At 36.2% G+C, this 21,553-nt stretch overlaps 1 protein-coding gene across 9 annotated transcripts in view; it reads left to right on the top strand.

The window, feature by feature from the left end:
• Nucleotides 1-20,362, top strand: part of PPA2 (inorganic pyrophosphatase 2) — an 84,778-nt gene extending 64,416 nt beyond the window's left edge. For 8 of the 9 annotated variants that reach the window (XM_082653646.1, XM_082653643.1, XM_082653648.1 and 5 more), the window contains 3 exons: nt 6,747-6,816; nt 19,046-19,087; nt 20,151-20,362. In XM_082653646.1, the coding sequence (XP_082509772.1) occupies nt 6,747-6,816; nt 19,046-19,087; nt 20,151-20,192 (154 nt within the window). In that variant the 3' untranslated portion in view covers nt 20,193-20,362. The remainder of the gene's footprint in view (nt 1-6,746; nt 6,817-19,045; nt 19,088-20,150) is intronic. The other variant, XM_082653644.1, reaches the window with a different exon arrangement.
• Nucleotides 20,363-21,553: the final 1,191 nt, after the last annotated feature.

Below are 21,553 nucleotides of genomic sequence, written 5' to 3'. Positions count from 1 at the left end.
AGAAAGTGGGAAGCCATTTACTCTTCAGCAAATACTGATTGAGGGTCTACTGCCAAGTACTGTGCTGATGGGACGGTTGCTGCCGTGAATACAATAAATAGAGTCCCTGTCCTTCTGGGGCATAAAGTCTGGGCATCAAGAGAGACATTAAAGAAATCATTAGAATAAAGTAATATGGAGTAAAGAATTAGGCAGTCTCAAGGAATATTTTATCCAAGTCATCAGAGGCTCATCTTGGAAATGCTTGGGCATTATAGCTTCCGATTCTGTTTCTCCTGAGTCTAGAGTAACACTGTGGACTCCATCTTCTCCTCCCATTTTTCTTACCTCTTATGTATTGATAGAATACTCTGTTTTTTCAGCATAGTCTTAAAATTTAGGTAATTGTTTCTAACATAAATAGTACAACTTACTAACAAGAAAACTGGGTGTAATGAAATGTCATCTAGCCCTCACTATCCTAGTAACTAATAGACTGAATTCTTCTTTATGGTCAGATATTCTAAGTCAGATATTAATGTGGTGTGCTCCTCTAAAAAGAGGGGCCTCTGATTGTCCAAAGAGGTATTTGCTTGCTGTTTGCTTTCCTCTCCTTCCTAATGGTACTTTCAGAAAAGCTTTTGCCGTCTTTAACGGGACTTGTATGGTTCCCAGGTTTCCTGAGCTGCACAGCTAGAGAGCATCTCTGGTTAGATTTTCTATAGCTTGATAGCATTCCTTCTATGTTGATTCTAATTATCTTTACTGTGAAGGTAGCTTTATTTCTATGCTCTGTGGAGTCATTTTGCTGTAGCCTCCTAGGTAATGATAAGGATTACATTAGCAATAAGAATTGACATTTATTGAACTCTAGTAGTTTTCAGGTTCTAAGAGTTTTATATGTATTATCTAATTAATATTCACCAGAACCCTATAAGATGTGTATCATTACTATATCCATTTTACATATGAGGAAATTGAGGCCACGTAGAGATTGTGACCTATCGAAGGTCTCACTGTGTGATGGATTTAAGCCAGACTTCAAACCTACTCTCTCAACAGCTTTACTCTTCCTCTGTGTTTTCAAAGAATACAACAAAATTAATTTTTTTAGCTTGAAAATTTTTAGGATATAAGTTTCTGGTTATGAATTTTACACATCTAGATAATTTCAAGTCAAAATATTCAGAATTTTAACTCATTTTTGTCCATATTTTCTTTATTTTTGTCACTACTTGATTTATAAAATATATTTATATTAATAAAATTTTTCTTTCCTTTGTCTTTACCTAATGAATTGCTTCTCTCTCTCAGTTCCTTACAGTGTACTCTGTTATTGATTACCAAACCATCCCCCCTTCCTTTTTAACCTGTTCTCCCCACGCAAATCAGTTTAGGTCTGACCTGAAGACATTATCACAGCAGTTCTCTCAAACAACGTATAGTACAGCACAATTACCCAGGGAAACCATTAGAAAATTCAAATGTGTTGTCCTTTTCTTTAAACCTGGCGAATTAGGATCTCTGAGGAGTAGGGTCTAAGCATCTGTATGTTTTAAAAGCTCCCTGGCTTCTGATGAGCTTCTCTGCTTAGAACCATTAAATCCAAACTTCTCTTAGAAGAACAAACAGGGCCTTCCAGGATTTGACACTTGCTACCCGTCCAGCCTCATTTTCCGTCACTTCTTGCCTCTTTTTTCATGTTCCAACAACTTAGAACCACTTGTCACTCCTCACAAACACCATGTTCTTATTGACCTCTGGGCCATACTCATTTTGTTTTCCTTTGCCATGATTTTCTTCTCACTTCTTGAAATGGATGACTGACTTATCTTTTAGGACTTGGTTTTGACTTTGCTTTCTCTAGGAAACTTTCCCTCATCCTAGCCTTGTGCTTGCTAAGGTGCCATTACACTCTATTCCTTGCCCCCCTGTGTAGTCCTATCACTGCATTTATTAATTAACTGCTTGTTTTATGAGTTTGTCTTCTCCTCTAGAGTATAAGTTCCTCAAAAGTAGATGAATAGGGCTTCCCTGGTGGTGCAGTGGTTGAGAGTCCGCCTGCCGATGCAGGGGACACGGGTTCGTGCCCCGGTCCGGGAAGATCCCGTGAGCCATGGCCGCTGAGCCTGCGCGTCCGGAGCCTGTGCTCGCAACGGGAGAGGCCACAACAGTCAGAGGCCAGTGTACTGCAAAAAAAAAAAAAAAAAGTAGATGAATAAAGATGTTGTGTTCATCTTTATATTCCTTATCCCTGACATGTAGTAGTCACTCAATAAATACTTGTTGGAGTAATTGCTGAATAATATTTTCAAGCCAACAAATAGATGTTTCTTTTTAAATAAATTTATTTATTTATTTATTTATTTTTTGACTGCCTTGGGTCTTTGTTGCCGCGCGCGGGCTTTCTCTAGTTGTGACGAGTGGGGGCTACTCTTTGTTGCAGTGTGCGGGCTTCTCATTACAGTGGCTTCTCTTGTTGCGGAGCACGGGCTCTAGGCGCACGGGTTTCAGTAGTTGTGGCACATGGGCTCGGTAGTTGTGGTGCACAGGCTTAGTTGCTCCGCGGTACGTGGGATCTTCCTGGACCAGGGCTCGAACCCATGTCCCCTTCATTGGCAGGCGGATTCTTAACTCCTACTGTGCCACCTGGCACGTCCCTAGATGTTGTTTTTTAAATCCAGTAGTGACTCTACTGTTTCCAGGAGCCCTGCATTTATTAAATTACTTAATTGATAATCCTCTTTATCACAATAAGTTTTGTCATTGTTATTTTTATTCCTTTTCCCCACTGCTTAATGTTTACTCTGGAAGCTACGTATTTTTTTTAGCAGGGATAATTTTGTTATTTCTGTTTTTACCAAAAACAACTTTAAATTCTTTGTAGGAGAAATACAGTTTTTTGCCATTTGGGTTTACTCTTCAACTCCTCTCACCCTTTCTTCATCATGGTTTATTTCAAATATATATATATATTTTTCATATATATATTCTTCCAAACTGTTTATGTCTTGAAGTTGTTTCCTTTACCTTTCTAGAGGAAGATGTATCTGATCCATATATGGATAGCTCCAGTTCTTTTAGCTTTGTATAGATTTACTTCAAAGTCAGTTTTCTTTGACAAACTCTGGAGGTTATGGACCCAAATCATCATTCTTACCTCTTTAAATTTTCTCTTTCCTTTTTTCTTGAGTACTTTGCTTTAGAATGAAAAGCCTTGAGCAATCTGAATCCTGAGCACTGTCTTTGAGGATTCTCATGAGTGTGGGCCTTTGTCTGATTTGAAATTGTCTTGAAGAAAATAATCTTCTCTTTACTAAAATTTCATGTTGCTGGCCCTGTAAATTTCATCTTTTAGGTATATGTTTATTGTTTGCAGGTAATTTTCTATTTCTGATTCTTTTTTTTTTTTTTTTTGCGGTACGCGAGCCTCTCACTGTTGTGGCCTCTCCCGTTGCGGAGCACAGGCTCCGGACGCGCAGGCTCAGCGGCCATGGCTCACGGGCCCAGCCGCTCCACGGCATGTGGGATCTTCCCGGACCGGGGCACGAACCCGTGTCCCCTGCATTGGCAGGCGGACTCTCAGCCACTGTGCCACCAGCGAAGCCCCCTGTTTCTTTTTATTTAATCACTTATTTTGCTCTTTATATAGCTATTAATATATCTTTATTATTTGTAAATGAAATTTGGTTTGTTGTGCATAGAAATTTTTGGTATTGTTGAGCTTTTGTTCTAATGTCGTATCTGCTTATTTTGATCATCAAGATTGTGTGTAGGGTACACAATGTTTATAAATTTAGAACAAAATATTTAATGTCTTATTATAAAGAGGAAAGCAGCACATTCTTCCCAGTCAATATTTTTAATCTCATTTATAGTAGGCACCATCATCTTTAAGTGGTTATACTGCTTCTCCTTTTGTATGCTATAGTCATAGTTTGAAAGCTAGAAAGAACCCTAAATATTACAATGTTCATGGGGGCTCCATGGTTCAACATTGTATCCCCAGCATCTAGAAATGTCCCTAACACATGGCATAAGAATAATTTTTTGAATCAATAAATAATATGAGTCAGTGTTAACTATTTTTGTATAAGGGACAATTCAGATAAAATTAAAATGTTTCTTGATAACATGCCTTTTATTACACCTTCAAACATTCAAAGTAAAAATCACTTCCTTAAATCCTGAGGAAAGTATATTGAAACCCAGATTGCATTCTTTATTAACTAAAAGAATATTAGTGAGGAGGATGGCACTGTTTGTAGAAATAAAATGCTATAAAAAAAGGGGGGGCTATTGGAGAAATAGTAATAAGGGGTTTTGTAATCTCTCCTCTTCTATATTTTATATATCATTCAAGAATCTCCTAAGTCCATTTGTATATACCTTTCACTTAATTCTTGAAACAGCCATACTAATAATTTGTCCAAGGTGAAAAATGGTAGAGCTTGTTGGCTTCCTAGATTCTAGCTGGTTACTTGTCAAGATATTTTATTGGGGATATTTTAAAAGTTACTCAGTTTTTTTAAATTCACAGAATATTTTAAAAGTTATTAGTCTTTGAAATTTACAGTGCTGGCTTTAATATTTTCTTTCTTTTCTAATATTTCTACTGATGGTTTTGCTTTGTTGTGGAAATAGAGGATTACTTTAGAGATAGTTTATTAGATTTAACAGGTAAAAATAGAGAACACCCCCTTAAATCTAAATTTCAGATTTTAATGTAAATGTCTCGTGGCACGTACTTATACTAAAAAAATAGTTTGCTTGGGACATACTTATACTAAAAAATAATTTGCTGTTTATCTGAAGTTCAAATTTAACTGGGTGTTCTATGTTTTATCTGACAACCCTATTTACAGGACTCCCTGTTCTCTCATCACCATTTTCCTAGAATTCCCAAGGAATGTTTCACTTTGGTGTAGTTTTAATGTTAAAAACATTGTAGCAGGGGCCCCCAACCCCCAGGCCACGGACCAGTACCTGTCCGTGGCCAGTTAGGAACTGGGCCGCACAGCAGGAGGTGAGCGGTGGGCGAGTGAGCAAAGCTTCATCTGTATTTACAGCCACTCCCCATCGCTCGCATTACTGTCTGAGCTCCGCCTCCTGTCAGCATTATGGTGAGTTGTATAATTATTTCATTATATATTACAAAGTAATAATAATAGAAATAAAGTGCACAATAAATGTAATGTGCTTGAATCATCCCCAAACCATCCACCCCTACCCCCCAACTCCAGTCCATGGAAAGATTGTCTTCCACAAAACTGGTCCCTGGTGCCAAACAAGGTTGGGGACCGCTGGTGTATAGCATATTTAGTATTATACACCATGTTTTCTTCAGAAGAGTAGCACTTAAGACTTCTCAGTATCTGTTTTTTTGCCTTGTTCCTTTTAAATTTAGTTTTGACTTTCTTTAGAGAAACATCTAACTTATAAAGCCTTACCTTTTTCAGTTTTTAGCTTACTTAAACGTGGGGTATGAAGAAGAGAGTATAACATAGTTTAGTCTTAAAGATGATAATGCCACCTTTCATCAAACATCATCACTTATGCCAAGAATGAAAACAAATTCCACATTTTGAGTCTGGATAGAGAGCAAAATGACCACTTTCATAATTGCTATGTACCCAGTGTCTGATTACGGGCAGATGTAGCTGAAAAGATAAATAAATAACTACAGATCTTTTTATCATATATATCCCAGCATATTTCACAAAGCCATTGCCAAAATAAATTTGATAAGGTACATCCCTTAGATCCACTTGGAGAGCACACATGCGTGTGTGTGTGTGCATGTGTGTGTTTCATCTATTAATTATCTCCTTTAGGGATCTGCTAATCAATTATTTCTTCAATTCTGAAAAATTAATTTGGCTTTAATGCCCTTCTCTACCTTTTTCTATATCTATTTTAATCTGATTTCTTTGATGAAATTTTTAAAAATCAGACTTAATACATTTGGGGGGAATGATGCATTTGCTTTCATCTAGGAGGTGAGAAATACGTGGTGGGCAGCATGTTTGTGGAGATAGCATGCTAGTCCCCACTGTGTGGGAAGACTTTGGACTTTATAGAGCCTTTACTGTTCATGGGAGGAGCTGCTGTCTATGCCTTGCTAAACTTCCTTACTTGTACCAAAACTGAGCTTTCATGTTGCTGTGGTTTCCTCTCACCACTGTTAGCTTAGTTCCATACCTGTCTGAGAAAGATTCTACAGCATCTTTCAGCAGCCAATTACAGTGTTTATCACCTCACTTGGAGGAAAATTCTTCCTCGTGGTCTTTGTTCTATGGGTCAAATTTGTTTTTTCTTTTCTTCAGTAAAGGTGAAGAGTAGTGGAATAGCCTTTTGTGTACCAGGAGATTATTTAAATTTGTATACTATCATTTGATTTTTTTTTTTTTATTTCTGGAGGGTGCAATGCTATGGAGCACTTTATATTTATAACTTTGCCTGAAAGAATGTACAAGACCCCAGTTGTCCTAATTTATATTCATCCAGGTCCTTTTTCAGGGTATCTTCATCACATTTCTGCAGTGCTCTAGCATTCTGCATTAGAAGGTCTCTTGTCTCCTTTTGAGTGAGTGAGTGAGAGAGAGAGAGTGTGTGTGTATGTGTTATTATCCACTGAGATCCAAAGACTCAGCAACTGTTGGCTGGGATCATACACTCAAATGTAAAGCATTTGAGAGCTGGTTTTCTTTTTGGTAATTGCTCCTTTTTTATCCTGTTTAATAATAATGTTCTCTTTTCCTTTCCAGCACAAATGTGCAGGTATGTGATAGCCCTTTCCATTGCTCTCAAGAGGAAGCAAGATCATTAGTTGAATCGGTAAGGAACAAATGTCCAAGGCATCCTTTATTCTTATAAATGTCATGGGGAAGTCTAGCAGAAATTCTGAAAAATCTAGCAGTGAAATGTATCAAGACTTTTGGGGAGCATAAAGTTTAAAAACAACATTAAAATTATTTTTTCATGCAGGGAATTTAGATTAAAAACCTTAAAACCTTTTAGTTGTATTTCTGTTTTCTAAAGTACATTAACCACTTAACTTGATTTCATATGATACTATTTTTCACCAGTTTATTGTTGTGTGAATGCATTTGCCCTCCTCTGTACTGACCTGTTCCCATGAGTTATCCACAATCCAGTGTCTAAATTGTGACTGGCTGCTGGCACAGGTGCATTTTGGCTCAAAAAAAATGAAATAAATACATCTCTTTTCCTTTTTTTTTTTTTTTTCCATTTAGTTTGGTTACCTCACAAGCTTTCCTTCTCTTAACTAAGAAGATACCCTCAGATTTTTACGTGTCTTAGTGATAATACTGCCTGGAGGCAACTGAATTTATTAGCAAAGTAATGCTTGATTTGGAAACCACTAAATAAGGAAATTCACATTCAGATAATCAAGTAATGCTGCTGTGTAAAGTGTGTTCAGGAGTGATCTTAGGCTAGAAATCCCATTTATAAATTGAGGGGTTTGGTTTTTTTTTCCTCTTAATTATCGGATAGAAACTAGTGAATTTAGATCTTAAGGAACAACAAAAATGTTTGCTCACAATGGCTGCTTTGAATTTTTTTCCATTAATTAATCAGTTATTTAATTATTGCGTGCTGCGTGTGGTTAGAATCTAGGTGCTGGGGATGCAGTATTAAAAGACACAAAAACCTCTTTCCTCGTATAGCTAACATTCTAGTTGGGGTGATGGATAATAAATACACAAGTGAAATATATAGTGTTTGTGAATGCGATAAATGCTATGATGAAAAATGAATGAGGGAAGAGGGGATAAAGTGCCAGGAGTGGGATGGGAGTTGTAGTGATTGAAAAGTAGTAGGGAACAGCCCCACTGAGGGGAGAACGGACCTGAGTCAAGATTTGTAGAAGGTAAGGGACTGAGCCAAGTGACTTGTAAAGGAAGAGAATTCCATGCTGCAGCCCAAAGGCCATGAGGCAAGTGGGTACCTGACATGTTCAAGAAATAACCGAGGAGCCACAGTGGCTGGTGGAGTAGGAAGAGTCTAAGGGAGAAAGGAGGAGATGAGATCAGAAATGCATGGATCTGGGGGTGAAAATGGAGGCAAATTATTATGAAAGACACTGTAAAATACCCTTAGGGACTATTTTAAGAATTTCATTTCTTATTCTGAATAAGAAGGAACCATTGAGGGAGTGATATGATCTGACTTAGATTTTAACAAGATCATTCTGGCTGCGTTGGTGCGAACGGGCTAGGGAAGCAAGGGAAGATGCAGGGGAGCCATGACAGTAATGCAGGCTACAATATCGGTGTATTTTCTTCAAGTTTTCAGTTTTATATCTGTGTCATTACATTCTGAACTTAGTTCTCATCAATATTTATTATTAATTCTTTAAGAAAAAAATTAAGGAAAACAAATTAAAAACTTTATTCACGTAGTCTCCCACTAATCTCAGATTAAGACTATTTCATTCATTTTAGTTTGGGTTTTCTAAATGATAGATATAATAGATACTTGTCTTAAAATTAGCTGTAAGAATAAAGTTTCAATCTTACATCTTTTTTAAAAAGTTTTTTCCTAGCATATTAGTAGGAAAAGTCCTCTTGGAAAAAAATAATAATTGGAGAACATGGATATGATCTGGATAGTTTGATTTGGGAAACAAGATTAGAATTCAGAAACATTAACATCCAGCTTTAATTACATGGTTTGGTAGCTTTGTTGTGTTTCGTAATAATGAAGAGGGTGCTATACTGATTTTTCACTGAGGAAACTATGGTAGAAAATCAAAATGCAGAGAAAGCAGTCCCTCATCATCAGCTCTAGTGGAACTTACTGTATATGGAATTTCAGCATTAAAAATTTGTAAATCAAAGAATTGCTCTATTAGCAGCCTCATTAGTGATTCAGAAGCTCAGATTAGGTAACAATTTCTCCTGAAAATTTTATCAACTTGTAATAATGAAATTCTTTGTAGTCAGAGCATTTTGACTTGGCATTTTATCTCTTCACAACCACATTGAGATGTTTGAATCAGCATTACTTAGATATATATTCCCAGATCTCTCTATTTTGCTATATACTGAATGTTGCACTGACTTCAAAGTACTGTCAGCTTTCGTTTGTCCTTTGCTTGCTCAGAATAACTTAAGACATTAAAGTCATCTATCAAACTTGATCATATTCAGACCACATCAATCCTGGGCCTGTATGGAAACAAATTATAACCCCAAGGTTTATTAGTGGACGTAGAATAAGTGAACTCATTCTAACAAGTTAATCAACTTAGGTAATATTATCTTAAGACAGATGTGTAGATGTTAAATGAATCTGGGGACTTCCCTGGTGGTCCAGTGGTTAAGACTTTGCCTTCCAGTGCAGTGGTTGTGGGTTCGATCCCTGATCGGGGAGCTAAGATCCCACATGCCTCGTGGCCAAAAAACCCAAAAAAGTAAATAAAACAGAAGCAATATTGTGTCAAATTCAATAAAGACTTTAAAAATGGTCCACATCAAAAAAATCTTTAAAAAATAATTTAAAAAAATAGATAAATAAATGAGCCGGAAGTTATGCTTAAAACAGGGCCAGATAGTAATACAGGTTTTCACTTTATAGATGTGTATTCACAGAATATTCAGAATGATCGTTAAATAGGTGAGATTTTAGGATCAAGTAATTGGTTTTGGTGAACATATACTTTTAAAGTATACAAAGAAAAGAAATGGACTAAACTCTTGAGGGATAAGGAGAACTGTTGCAGGAAGCATATACTGGTGAACATATATTTGATCAAAATACAATTAAGTGTAGTAGCATTGAGGCCTCCCCCCAAAATCATTAAGTGGTCACCCAACAATATGTGCAGATCAATTAAATTAGGAAAAATAGTGTCACCATAACCAAGAAAAAATAAAAGCCAACACCCTGATGACTATTATTTGGATGCATTTTAGAAACAAAAGAGAAAATATCTACAGAAGTAATTTATCAGACGTAGGTTAGAGATCTTCAGAAGGATAGCTGATCTGAGGAGGATAAGGAGAACTGAAATGGTCAGAAAGGTTATTGGATTTTGTTTATAAATACAGATGTTTGAATTATATACAACCATGAAAGGCATGGCTGTGTCAAAAACAAGGTTTGCTACTTAGATCTGAACACACTAGGGATCCACAGAGGCAGTTGGTTACTCTGGGCTACAGTGTGTGGCCACCAGCAACAGGAGTAACTCTCAGTGGTAGTTCAACCACAGGACGACCCAATTACATTTTTTTGGGTAGTGTGTCTTTTTTATAGCCAAAAAGGTAGGACTCTTTCCCAGTTTTTGAAGACTGTATGACCAGAAGTTGGAGCTTTATTTCAGGGAACAAGGTTCAGAGCCTTTATAGGGAACAAGGAATGTATGTTTGTGTATGTGTGTGCACACATGAGTGTGCGTGTGTGTACACACATGTAGTTTTCCTTTCAGATCTAATATCAGTTGATACTTAATGACAATTGATTCTGGGATTTAAGATGCTAGTTTTAGGATCCTTTACTGTATATAAAGTGTTATTTGGAAAATACATTGAGAAGATGGGAGCAAAATTTACAAGCTTTATCAATATATATAATTAGAGAATACATTGTTTTTTCTAGTACATGTGGACACTTCCAAAAATTGAGGATATGTTAGGCCACAAAGAGTTGGAAAACAAATACCAAAGAGTTGAGGCAATGCAGACCACTTTCTTTGTCAACAGTATAACAAGGTTGCTAGTCAGCTATAAAAATATTAAAAGAAAAAAACCCCAAATCTGTGTTGTTTGGAAACTAAAAATACATCTCAAGTCATGCCTCAAAAAAATGAATTATGAAAAATTATAAAATATTTAAAATTGAGTGACAACTAAATCACTATGTCAAAACTTGCATGATGCAGCAAAAATAATTTTTGAGAGAAATTAACTGTACAGCAGAAATGAAGAAAGAAAATTGAGATGCTGAACATTCAACTCAACAAGCACTCTGTTTTTTTCTATCTTTTTACATTATAAGAGAGAAAATTATAAAGAGTAGAGCAAATATTTAATGAAATGGAAAACAAGGAGATAATGAAAAGGATCAATTAAAATAAAAGCTGGGTTTTCTTCTTTTAAGGCTAATAATATAGACAAACTTATTACAGGAAAGACAGTGAAATAGAGAAGCCATAAATAAAAATATCAAAAATTAAAATTAAGACATTATTACAGACACAGGAGATATATAAGTAATCAGAAAGGAATACTCGGGACTTCCCTGGTAGTCCAGTGGTTAAGACTCCATGCTTCCACTACAGGGGGGACAGGGGGCATGGGTTCGATCCCTTTTCAGGAACTAAGATCCCACGTGCCACACGGTGTGGCCAAAAAAAAAAAAGAAAGAAAGGAACATTCTAAATCGCTTTTGGCAATACCTTTCTAAACATAGATGAATTGACAATTTTGTAAAAATATAAATTACAATGTCAAATCAAGAATAAACAGAAAACCCAAATAGACTTATCAGCAGTTTAAAGGAATACTTAATTATGAAAATGACAATTTCTCCCATATTAATTAATGAAGTCAATCTATTTTTAATCAGAATTTCAATAGGGTTTTCACTGAACTTGGTAAGATAATCCTAAAATGTATATGGAATATTAAAGGGCCAGGAATAACCTAGAAAAGACTGACAAATTTAAAGTTTTTTTTCAAGCTGTAAACAATTAAAGATACCACAAAATAAGTCAAAAGGTAAGCCATTGATTGGGAGAAGGTACTTGTGTATAAGTGACAAAAGGATTAACAACTTATTCAAATCAACAAGAAAAAAATAACCAGTAGGAAAAAAAATGGGCAAAAGTATGAATGGGCAACTCACAAGAGAGAATATTTAAATTGCCAGTAAATATGTGAAAATCTGCTGTATTTCCCCAGTGATCAATGAAATCAAATTAAGACATAGTACAATTTCATAGTTATCAGATAGGCAAACGTTTACAAGTGTTTTTAAGCAAGTGGAGAAGGGAGACCACTCGTACTTGTTGATATGCTTTATAGGAGTATAAATTAGTACAGCTACCTTGAAGAGCAATTACGTGATTTCTAGTATAGTTGAAGATGCTTATAACCCACTACTCTGAAGTTACCTTTCTAGATGTACATTCTACAGAGACACTAATACATACGTTTTTATGATCAGACATGGGAAAGTTGGAAACTGGACAAATGTCTGTCAATAGAAAACTGGGTAAATAAATTGTAGTATATTTGTACAGTGGAATACGATACCACAGGTAAAATATGTGAATTAGAACTACATGACTCTACATGGATAAAACCTGAAAGTGCAGTATTGGGTGAAAAAAGCATTTGCAGCAGGATATAGTATGCATCGTTGAAGTAAATTTTAAAACACCCACAGCAGCACCATATATTTTTAATGAATACAAACAGATACGTTGCTCACATTTTAGAAACATAAATAAGAACAATAAACACCAGTTTCAGCATAGTGGTTAGGAGAAGTTACTTCTGAGAGGGAATAAAAATAAATAAGGTCTTTATTTTTGATGAGTTGGGAGAAAAAGAGACTTCACTTGTAACTTTTCTGAAATAACAATGTTAACTCTAAAAAAATCTAGAGAGTAGATATTTGTTATAATGGTCTCTTCATTTTCTGTGTGTTTGAAGTATTGATATTTCATAATTAAGAGAATTTGTATGCCCAGAAAAACAACACAGAAAATTAATGAAACCAAAAACTGACTCTTTGAGACCAGCAAAACTGATAAACCCTTTAGCCAGAATGTTCAGGAAAGAAAAGAGAGAAGACAAATCTTTAATGTCAGGAATGAGACAAGTGGCATCACTACTGTTTTAGGAGCTATTAGGAGAACAATAGAGAAATATTGTGAAAAAACTGTATACCAGTTAATTTCACAAGCTGGATGAAATGGGCAGATTCCTTGAAATACATAAACTACCAAAACTCACTGAAGAAGAAATAGGCATAAACAACTTAAATTTGCACTTAAAAACCTTTCTGTAAATACAACTCTACAACTCTAGACCTCGGATCCCACTGCTTTTATTAAGCATTGTACTGAAGCTTCTAGCCGTGCAGGAAGGCATTAAAAAGAAGGAAAAAGCATCCAGGTTATAAAGGAAGATGGCATGAATGTCTATATTAAATATTCCATAAAATCTAAAGATACTAGAATAAGTGATTTTAGCAAGGTTGCAAGATATAAGCTCAATATACAATTAGCAATTGTATTTTTATAAGGAACAAAAATTAATGAAAAATAAATACATTATTTATAATTGCTTCAAAAATATGAAACACTTAGGAATAAATCTGGAAAAAAAAATGTGAAGAACCTGTACCCTGAAAACTGTAAAACATTGCCCATAGATATCAGAGAACTAAATAAATGGGAAGATGTATCATGTTCGTGGGTTGGAAGACTCAATATTGTTATGATGTCAATTCTCAAATTGATCTATAGATCAATTAGATCAATTAGAATACCAACTTTGTTCTTTACAGACGTTTTATACAGCTACAGTAATCAAAATAGTATAGTAATGGTATAAAACTAGAGAAAGATCAGTTAAAACAAATCCAGAAATAGACCTACATATATGTGGACAACTGATTTTCCAGGTAATAAGTTTTCAACAAATAGCGCCTGAACAGTTGGTTATTCCGTACGGGGGCAGTTAACATCAGTACATACTGTGGCCACCTCTTTCATCCCTAAACTTTACCAGCAATCTCATAAACGCATGTTGGCGTTTACATAACCAGGCGAAGGACTTTAGGTGAATCCATCATCAAAAGTGTCTGATGTGAGTCTGAGGCATTGTTATCGCTTAAAAGCAATAGCACTTAAGAAAATTCACACCAAAGCCATATTAACATTTTTTTAGAGGCCCACAACAAAGATAATCAATAAAGCAGCTAGTTTAGAAGTGCACACTTTGGGGTTCTGTGCTCTAATGGGAATCTACCAACTAATGAATATTTTTAAATAGTTTCAAATATGAAAAGTGATGACCAGAAGAATAATGTTACAGCTCATTATAGTTGTTGGATAGGACTTTTAACAGCATGCTTCTCAGATCGTTTCCTTTGGGCATGTACTTCATCTCTGCTTAAAGCTATTGATGACATCAAGAATAGTTTCCTTGCACATCTCAGAACAAGATGACAATCCTTGGCTTCTGGTTTTTTAAATCAAGCCAACTCAAAACTAAGTTCTGAAATCACTCTGTCTGGGATGCCGTCTTATTACCAGGGTTGCTTGGACCTCTTGGACTGCCTAGGCAAGAGACCCTTCCCTCTGTGGGCACTCACTTTACATCTCCATCAAAGAGGACTGTGTTTCCCCTTAGAGTGGAACCTTTCTGTGGATGTGATTTTTCTAATGAGGTCATGCTACAATATTTATGCCATACAGATTTGTTTTATTTGTGACTCTGAAAATGAACATCTTTGTGGCAGTTTACTACTAAAAAATTTAAATAATGTATTTTCTTGGTAAATCAGGATCTGATTCTAGTATATCTCCCTCTTCCTTTCCCTTTCTTTCCTCTTAAAAGCTTCACTGCATTACCACTCAAAGATGAACAAAGGAGATGAAAGTAAAATAATTTTTTTCAGCTACTAGCCAATTGTATACATTCTTGAAAGGAAGAGGAAGTAGATTAAACTAACATAAACCTAAAATACTCTTACAGGGACTTCCCTGATGGTCCAGTGGTTAAGACTTCACACTCCCAGAGCAGGGGGCTGGGGTTCAACCCCTGGTTGGGGAACTAGATCCCACGTGCCGCAACGAAGACCCAGTGCAGCCAAATAAATAAACAAAAAAATGTTAAAAACAAAAACAAAAACAAAAAAAACTCTTACATTTTGTTTATGGATAACTAAGAATTGGTCACGTTTTGTTGATTTATAAAGCAGAAATCAGAAAAGAAATGTGAAAATAAAATGAATATAGATGAGGGAGATTAAGAGGTACAAACTTCGTTACAAAATAGATGAATCATGGGGATGAAGTGTACAGCAAGGGGAATATAGTCAATAATACTGTAAAATCTTTGTATGGTGACAGATGGTAACTAGATTAATCATGGTGATTATTTTGTAACGCATAGAAATGCCGAATCACTATATTGTGCACCAGGAACTAACCTAGTGTGGTAGGTCATTTATACTGCAACAAACAAACACACTCAGAAAAAGAGATCAGATTTGCTGTTACCAGAGCGGTGGGTGGGGGGAGGAAGAATTGAATGAAGGCAGTCAAAAGGTGCACACTCCCAGTCATAAGATAAGTAACTACTAGAGATACACGGTAGAGTAGGATAAATAGCATTCATGCCACTGTATGTTACATGTGAGAGTTGTTAAGAGAGTAAAGCCTGAGTGCTCATCACAAGGAAAAATGTGTTTTCTGTTTCTTTAATTTTGTATCTATATGAGATGATGGCTGTTCACTAAACATAGTGAGGTCATCATTTCATGATGTAAGTTAAATCATTATGCTGTACACCCTAAACTTATACAGTGCTGTATGTCAATTATATCTCAGTAAAACTGGAAGAAGAAGAAAAATGAATATAGAGTAACTGCCTTATGAACCATGGAAACATAATGTAGGGAGAGAATACCCAAGGTAATTTAATTCAACTAAAACCCTACTGCACCTGAATGAAAAATCAGGAACTTTTTTCTCTTTAATTTTGAATCCTTATAATAAAGTAAAAGAACATCAATCTTCATATCACGTAGTAAAGCAAGCTTTTATGTTGGTTGAGTGTGTCATGTTTGTTAATTAATTTGAACACATGTAACCTGCAGGTGAAAATGCTTATAGGGACCTGGTGGGGTTATCTGAAGGAGTACAAAACAGTTGTTTAATAGTTCATATTCATTTAAAATACAGTTTCTACATGAGTAGGGACAGAAAAGAGTAAGCCTTCTTTGGTTGATAAAAGAGGAATACTTTGGTAATAAGAACACTAAATTTGTTTGAAAGAAATTAAAGATATGAATATTCATGAGAAGTATTTTTGGAGTGGGAGAGGAAAGGAGATAGCATTTTTAGAATGAGAGTATAAAGTAATACAATTTCCTGGAGAATTTATCTTAGATGAGTAGAGGGTGCCCACATTCATCCCCTACTGAGAAATTAGGAGAAGTAAGTAACTGAAAATCCTTCTGTTTCTTACAAGGAAAATGTAATGATGGTGACTTCTGAGAGTGAGGGTTGGGATTGGGTCACTTTAAAATGCTGCTCTGTGCATTTCTTTGTTCTTCCATTTTCTGTAAGCAAGTGTAATGTTTAAGAATCGGGAAGTCATTGACAGTAGGTGAAGAGTTAAATAGCTGATGTGTATCATGAACCCATTGTTGTTTTCAAATTTAAATGTTGGTCTCTTTTGACATATGTTAATATGGAAAAGTGTAAAAAACAAAAAAAAAACTTCCAGACTTTCATAGTTATTTTATCTCTGTTAGATTTACCTGTGATGTTTGTTTTCTTTTATATGAGGCTTTGTACAGTCTGAATATATTCTACCAACCAAGAAATAGATTTTAGGAATAAAGAAATAAAGCATTCTGGGAATTATTTTTAAAATAAAATGTAATGATAAATGTTTTAGCTAGAGTAGTTTGTCCATTTCTTTTCTGTAATGCTTTTTAGGTTAATGAGAAGCTGCTCGATTATTCTATTTCATATATCACACATTTTCTTCCCCTGAAATGTTTGACAGCTCCAGCAAGAAGCAGCTGCTAATTTTAAGCAGGAAACCTAAACAGCTACCTTTCCAACAAACTCTGTAATAGGCGTCCTGCACAATTTAAAGAGCATAAGAATTTCAAAGAATAAGCAAGTTATTCTGTTTTATAGTCTATATAGAAAAACAGAGCCATTAAATCCCAAAGGCCTAATCTCAGTTTTTATGTTGTAGTGTTACTTTCACACCCAGAATGATTTAAGTTCTGCCATCCTCAAAACCAACCATGGTTAAGCATTTTCTCTGTGCTAGGAAGCTGAATAGAATTTTCTTTCGGTTTTTTTTTTTTTTTTTTTGAAAGTACTTGGAAAAATCTCAAGGATGTTCTACATAAAATTTGTACAGAGGTCTTCTTTATTTACATTGTTATATCATCATTTTGTATGATAGAAAATAAAACAAAGCATATTTGATTAACCTTTTTCTTAAAGAGTAGAAGGAAAACTAACTTTAACCCATTTATGATTCAGGGGAATGTATTAGCCAGTGTTTTTTTCAGAGAAACAATCAATAAGAGATACATATGAAGAAATTGTTAAGGCTTAGTGATTCCAAAATCTGCAGAAGGGGATGGCCGGCTGGAGACCCAGGAAAACCAGGGATTCAGATGAAGTCCAAAGGCGGTCTGCTGGAGAATTCCCTCATGCTTGGGGAGGCTGGTCTTTTTGTTCTGTTCAGGCCTTCAGCTGATTGAATGGGGCCCACTCACATTATGGAGGGCAGTCTACTTTACCCAGAGTTCATCAGTTTAAAAGTTAATCTCAGCCAAAACCAACCTCCAAGTTGGCACATTAACTATCATAGAGAATCTTTTAATATTGCTGACATTTATATTTTCCTGCTGAGTTGTTCTTCAGGACTGTCCTTAGACCTAAGGAGGGCCCTGCTTTGGGTCCTTCCTTTTAGAGGGTCCTGCTTTGGCCCTCATCCAATCACGTCCCTCCTCACAGGGCAAGACCGAGGGACCAAAGTTGTGCGTTCACCAGGAGCCCAAGCCCCCATTCTAGACCACCTTTTAGTTACTCAAGTCCCTGGAATTCCTTACCCAGATAGCTGCAAGCCTGTTTCCAGGGCCTATGTGGGCATCTCCCCCCAAGTGTACGTTCGTGACTGTGTGGACTCCGCTCACCATTACTTCTACAGCGGCCTGTGGGTGGCTGTTAGGAGGCAGGGGATACCTAGATGTGTGAGCTACCCTTGTGCACGTGAGGCCCTCAACACAGAATGGAGCCTGGGGTAGCAGAAGCGGGGTGGCATGAAGGCCATGTGCCTCTTTTCCGTACTTTGCCATGTTCAGGCAGTCTCTAAGGTGTCCAGAATGCTAAACGAGAGCTTCCAAGCCAGTGCAAAGGTATATTTATCAAGATAGTAGGATGCAACAGTTTTTATAGTCACTTTGTTAGCTTGATTTATAACCTTTAAATACTCAGGTGTATGATATATGGGTCTCCATTTGTACATTTGCCCCAGACCTCAAATATCAGAGGCAGATCTTTCCCACTAAGGCTGAGCAAATTCAGAGAATTAGAAGTTGATTATTAAATTTGAAATCTGAAAAGTGTGTTATAAAATCAGGGTGGTGGTTATACCTCAGGGAGAAGAGGTTATGATTGGGGAAGTGCCTGGCATGTTCCATTTCTCGACTTGGGTGTTGGTTACATAGATGCTTATTCTGGTTATCTTGGGCTTTGTGCATTCTCTGTGGAGAATGGATCTCTCTTTAAATTTCTTTTTAAACCTTTAAAAATGTATTGTTCTTAATTAGGAAGAAATCTTATATCTCAGAAAAACTTTTCAATCTTGTCTACCACAGGTTATGTCTGTTCTAGGAATCTTGGCCCAGTCATCAAAATAGAAAAATTAATTTAAACACTTTAGAAGACAGCTAAATACATTATATAATGTCTCTCTGTGTGTTGTACCTACGTCCATGTGTGTGCATGTATCTATGAATATGTGTTTTGGATTTTTGTTCTCAAGGTCTCAGCCAAAGAAGAAACTGAAAGAAAACCCCTCTCCTCTCTTCACATTCTCAGTAGTTCCCATGGGTTAATGACAGAAAATTTTTTCAAGAATGTTTTTTTTTCTTATTTGACTCTTAAGTCTGTGGTTTGTTTATCTGAAAGAACAGGCAATAACAATAAAAGGCAAAGAGGAGTATTCCCTTTGCTCTATAATTTCATGTTAAAAGAAAACCATTCTGGATATAGTTTCCACATCTAAACGTTCATTATAACAGAGACTCTATTCTTATCTTTCAGGTGTCATTTTCACTGAATAAAGGAAGTAATGAAGAAGGTATGGTATATGCTGGTTCTTGAGGAGCTAGATATGTAAATGTATTCATTTACAGTAGTGGAGACCCCAAAAAATACAATAGATTAATTTAAAAATTATATAAACTAAGTAAAGTACTTTTTTAGTCATTATAATTTTCAGATGAAATCAATTATTTCCTAATTTCAGAAAATAAGGAACATGTTTATTACTTTTAGGCTAGAAAGTAGTTTGATTGTGCAGTGACGGTTGGTGAAGTACTGAGGTTCCAGCTAGTCCTGATAAATTTTAAGCCTCCAAATGTCTGCATTTAGGAGACTTTATTTATTATCTATCATCATTTTAATGAATCACTCATTTTAACTAAAGATCTTAAAATCAAAATTTATAGTAGGATTAAAAATAGCATTTTTTTAAATTACCATTATTTGAAGCTGTTTTGAGAAACAAGTAAAAATGTTCTGTAGTAAAAATTTCAAAATACAAGCATGTGCGTGTATCATTTGCCTTTTAAAATATTGCAAGGCTTTTTTGCCTTTTTGTTTTAATATGAAACTTTAGAAGAATATTCAACTTGCAAGTTTGGAGGAAAAATGAGAACTATTTACTATGAATCGAGTTGTAAGATGTTTAGAAAGGAGCAAATGTATAGACATGATTTTGTGGGAAAGCAAACGATATTCCTTATATGGGAAACTAACAGATTGTTTCTTTGCAATACTATCCCATTTGGGGTATTTGACAGACAGTCAGATTTTACAGTACAGGGTTTTCCTAGACCTTTCATGCCGTAGCTAGGACACTAGCTTCAGTACTATTCGATAAAGACTAAAGTGACCCAGTAAGATGTAGGAAATAAGGTGGGAAGGCTCTAGAATATAAGACCTTAGCCAAATGAGAGAACTTAGGCTGAGAGTTTAAAGGTGAGTGGCTTTAAATATAGAAATGTGTCATACTGAGTTCTGATTGTTTTTATCTGCCTAAATCTTTCCGAAAGGTCTAAATTAAATTTGTCTTATCCTCCTTTCCTCCCCCACCTCCCTCTCCACCCCTTCCCTAACACCCTGCTTCCCCCATTTTTAAACACAGATCAAGTATGGCACTTCCTTGGCAAGTGATGAGAACATTTGAAGTTCTGCCATCAGGATTCCAGTCTCTAAAAACTCCAAGACTCCATCTCCCCCAAGTGCTAGAAACAAGCAGATCTATGAGAATTTGCTAACTTCCTTTTGAAACTTCTTTTTTTTTTTTTCAAACTTTTTGAGATATGCAAAGTGTAAATAAACATTGAAATTTTTGAATTAGTCTCCTTTGGATATTTATTGATGTGGAAAGATGTTGTTGAATTTCATAGCAAAAATTTAGAAGCATTGAGTTTCACCAGTTGCAATTTGCATGCCTGAAGGAACCCAATGATTTTATTAACTTTTTTTTTTTTTTTTTTGCGGTACGCGGGCCTCTCACTGTTGTGGCCTCTCCTGTTGCGGAGCACAGGCTCCGGACGCACAGGCTCAGCGGCCATGGCTCACGGGCCCAGCCGCTCCGCGGCATGTGGGATCTTCCCGGACCGGGTCACGAACCCGCGTCCCCTGCATCAGCAGGCGGACTCTCAACCACTGCGCCACCAGGGAAGCCCTATTAACTTTTATTTCTGTGAGTTAATATAAAAATGATAAATTTAGTAAGTTAATAAGATTTTTATAGATATTATTGCTCTCATTTTCGTACCATATTATGTTTTTTGCGTCCATTGCTGGTGGAGACTTCATTTAGGCAACCTTTGTCCTCTTAATAGTCCTGTGTAAGTGTGTTTACATTTATTCAGGCTCTTTCCTACCATTTATTTTGTACGTCCTAAACTCCATTTGATTCTCATCAGGTCCTCTTAGTTTTACTTCTCATCTCTATGGTGATCACTCCCAAGTCTACATAAGAAGCCCAGGTCTCTCTCCTGGGGTCTGTCTAGCGGACATCTCTTTAAATGCCTTGAATCCGTCTTGTCCAGAACTGAACTCATCATCTTCCCTTTTTCTTGAACAGCGGAATTAACATTCTCCTAGTTCCCCTGTCAGACCCTTGAAGCCATATTGAATCTCCCTTCTCCTCTCTTTACTCATGAAGGTCATCTAAATGTTTCTTTGCCCCCTCCATTCCTTTGCACCCTTACTATGCAGGTTTTCCCCCTTATTTCTCCCAGACTCTTGTAACAGCCTCCTAGCTCTTCTCCATGCCTCCAGATCCCTCCCTCTGCCTCATTCCCATTGCTCCAGCCCAATTTCATGCCCTCTTGCCTCCTAACCAAGTTGATATCCTACCTCTGGCTTTCCTTCCTGCACATCATCTTCCACATTTCCAAATAGTTATGTTCCTAAAGCATGGATAGTGCCGTGTTAGATTTTTCTCAAAATGCCTTCAATGGCTTTTCATATTCTTGAGAACAGAAATCAGGAATGCCGTCTTTCAGCCATATCATGTTACCCCTTCTCCAAGCA

The sequence above is a fragment of the Grampus griseus genome, assembly GCF_964374135.1.
Source record: "Grampus griseus genome assembly, chromosome: 4".
In the NCBI taxonomy this organism is placed as follows: Eukaryota; Metazoa; Chordata; class Mammalia; order Artiodactyla; family Delphinidae; genus Grampus; species Grampus griseus.
Note: the sequence above shows the minus strand (reverse complement) of the source record. Positions and strands in the feature narration are given on the sequence as shown.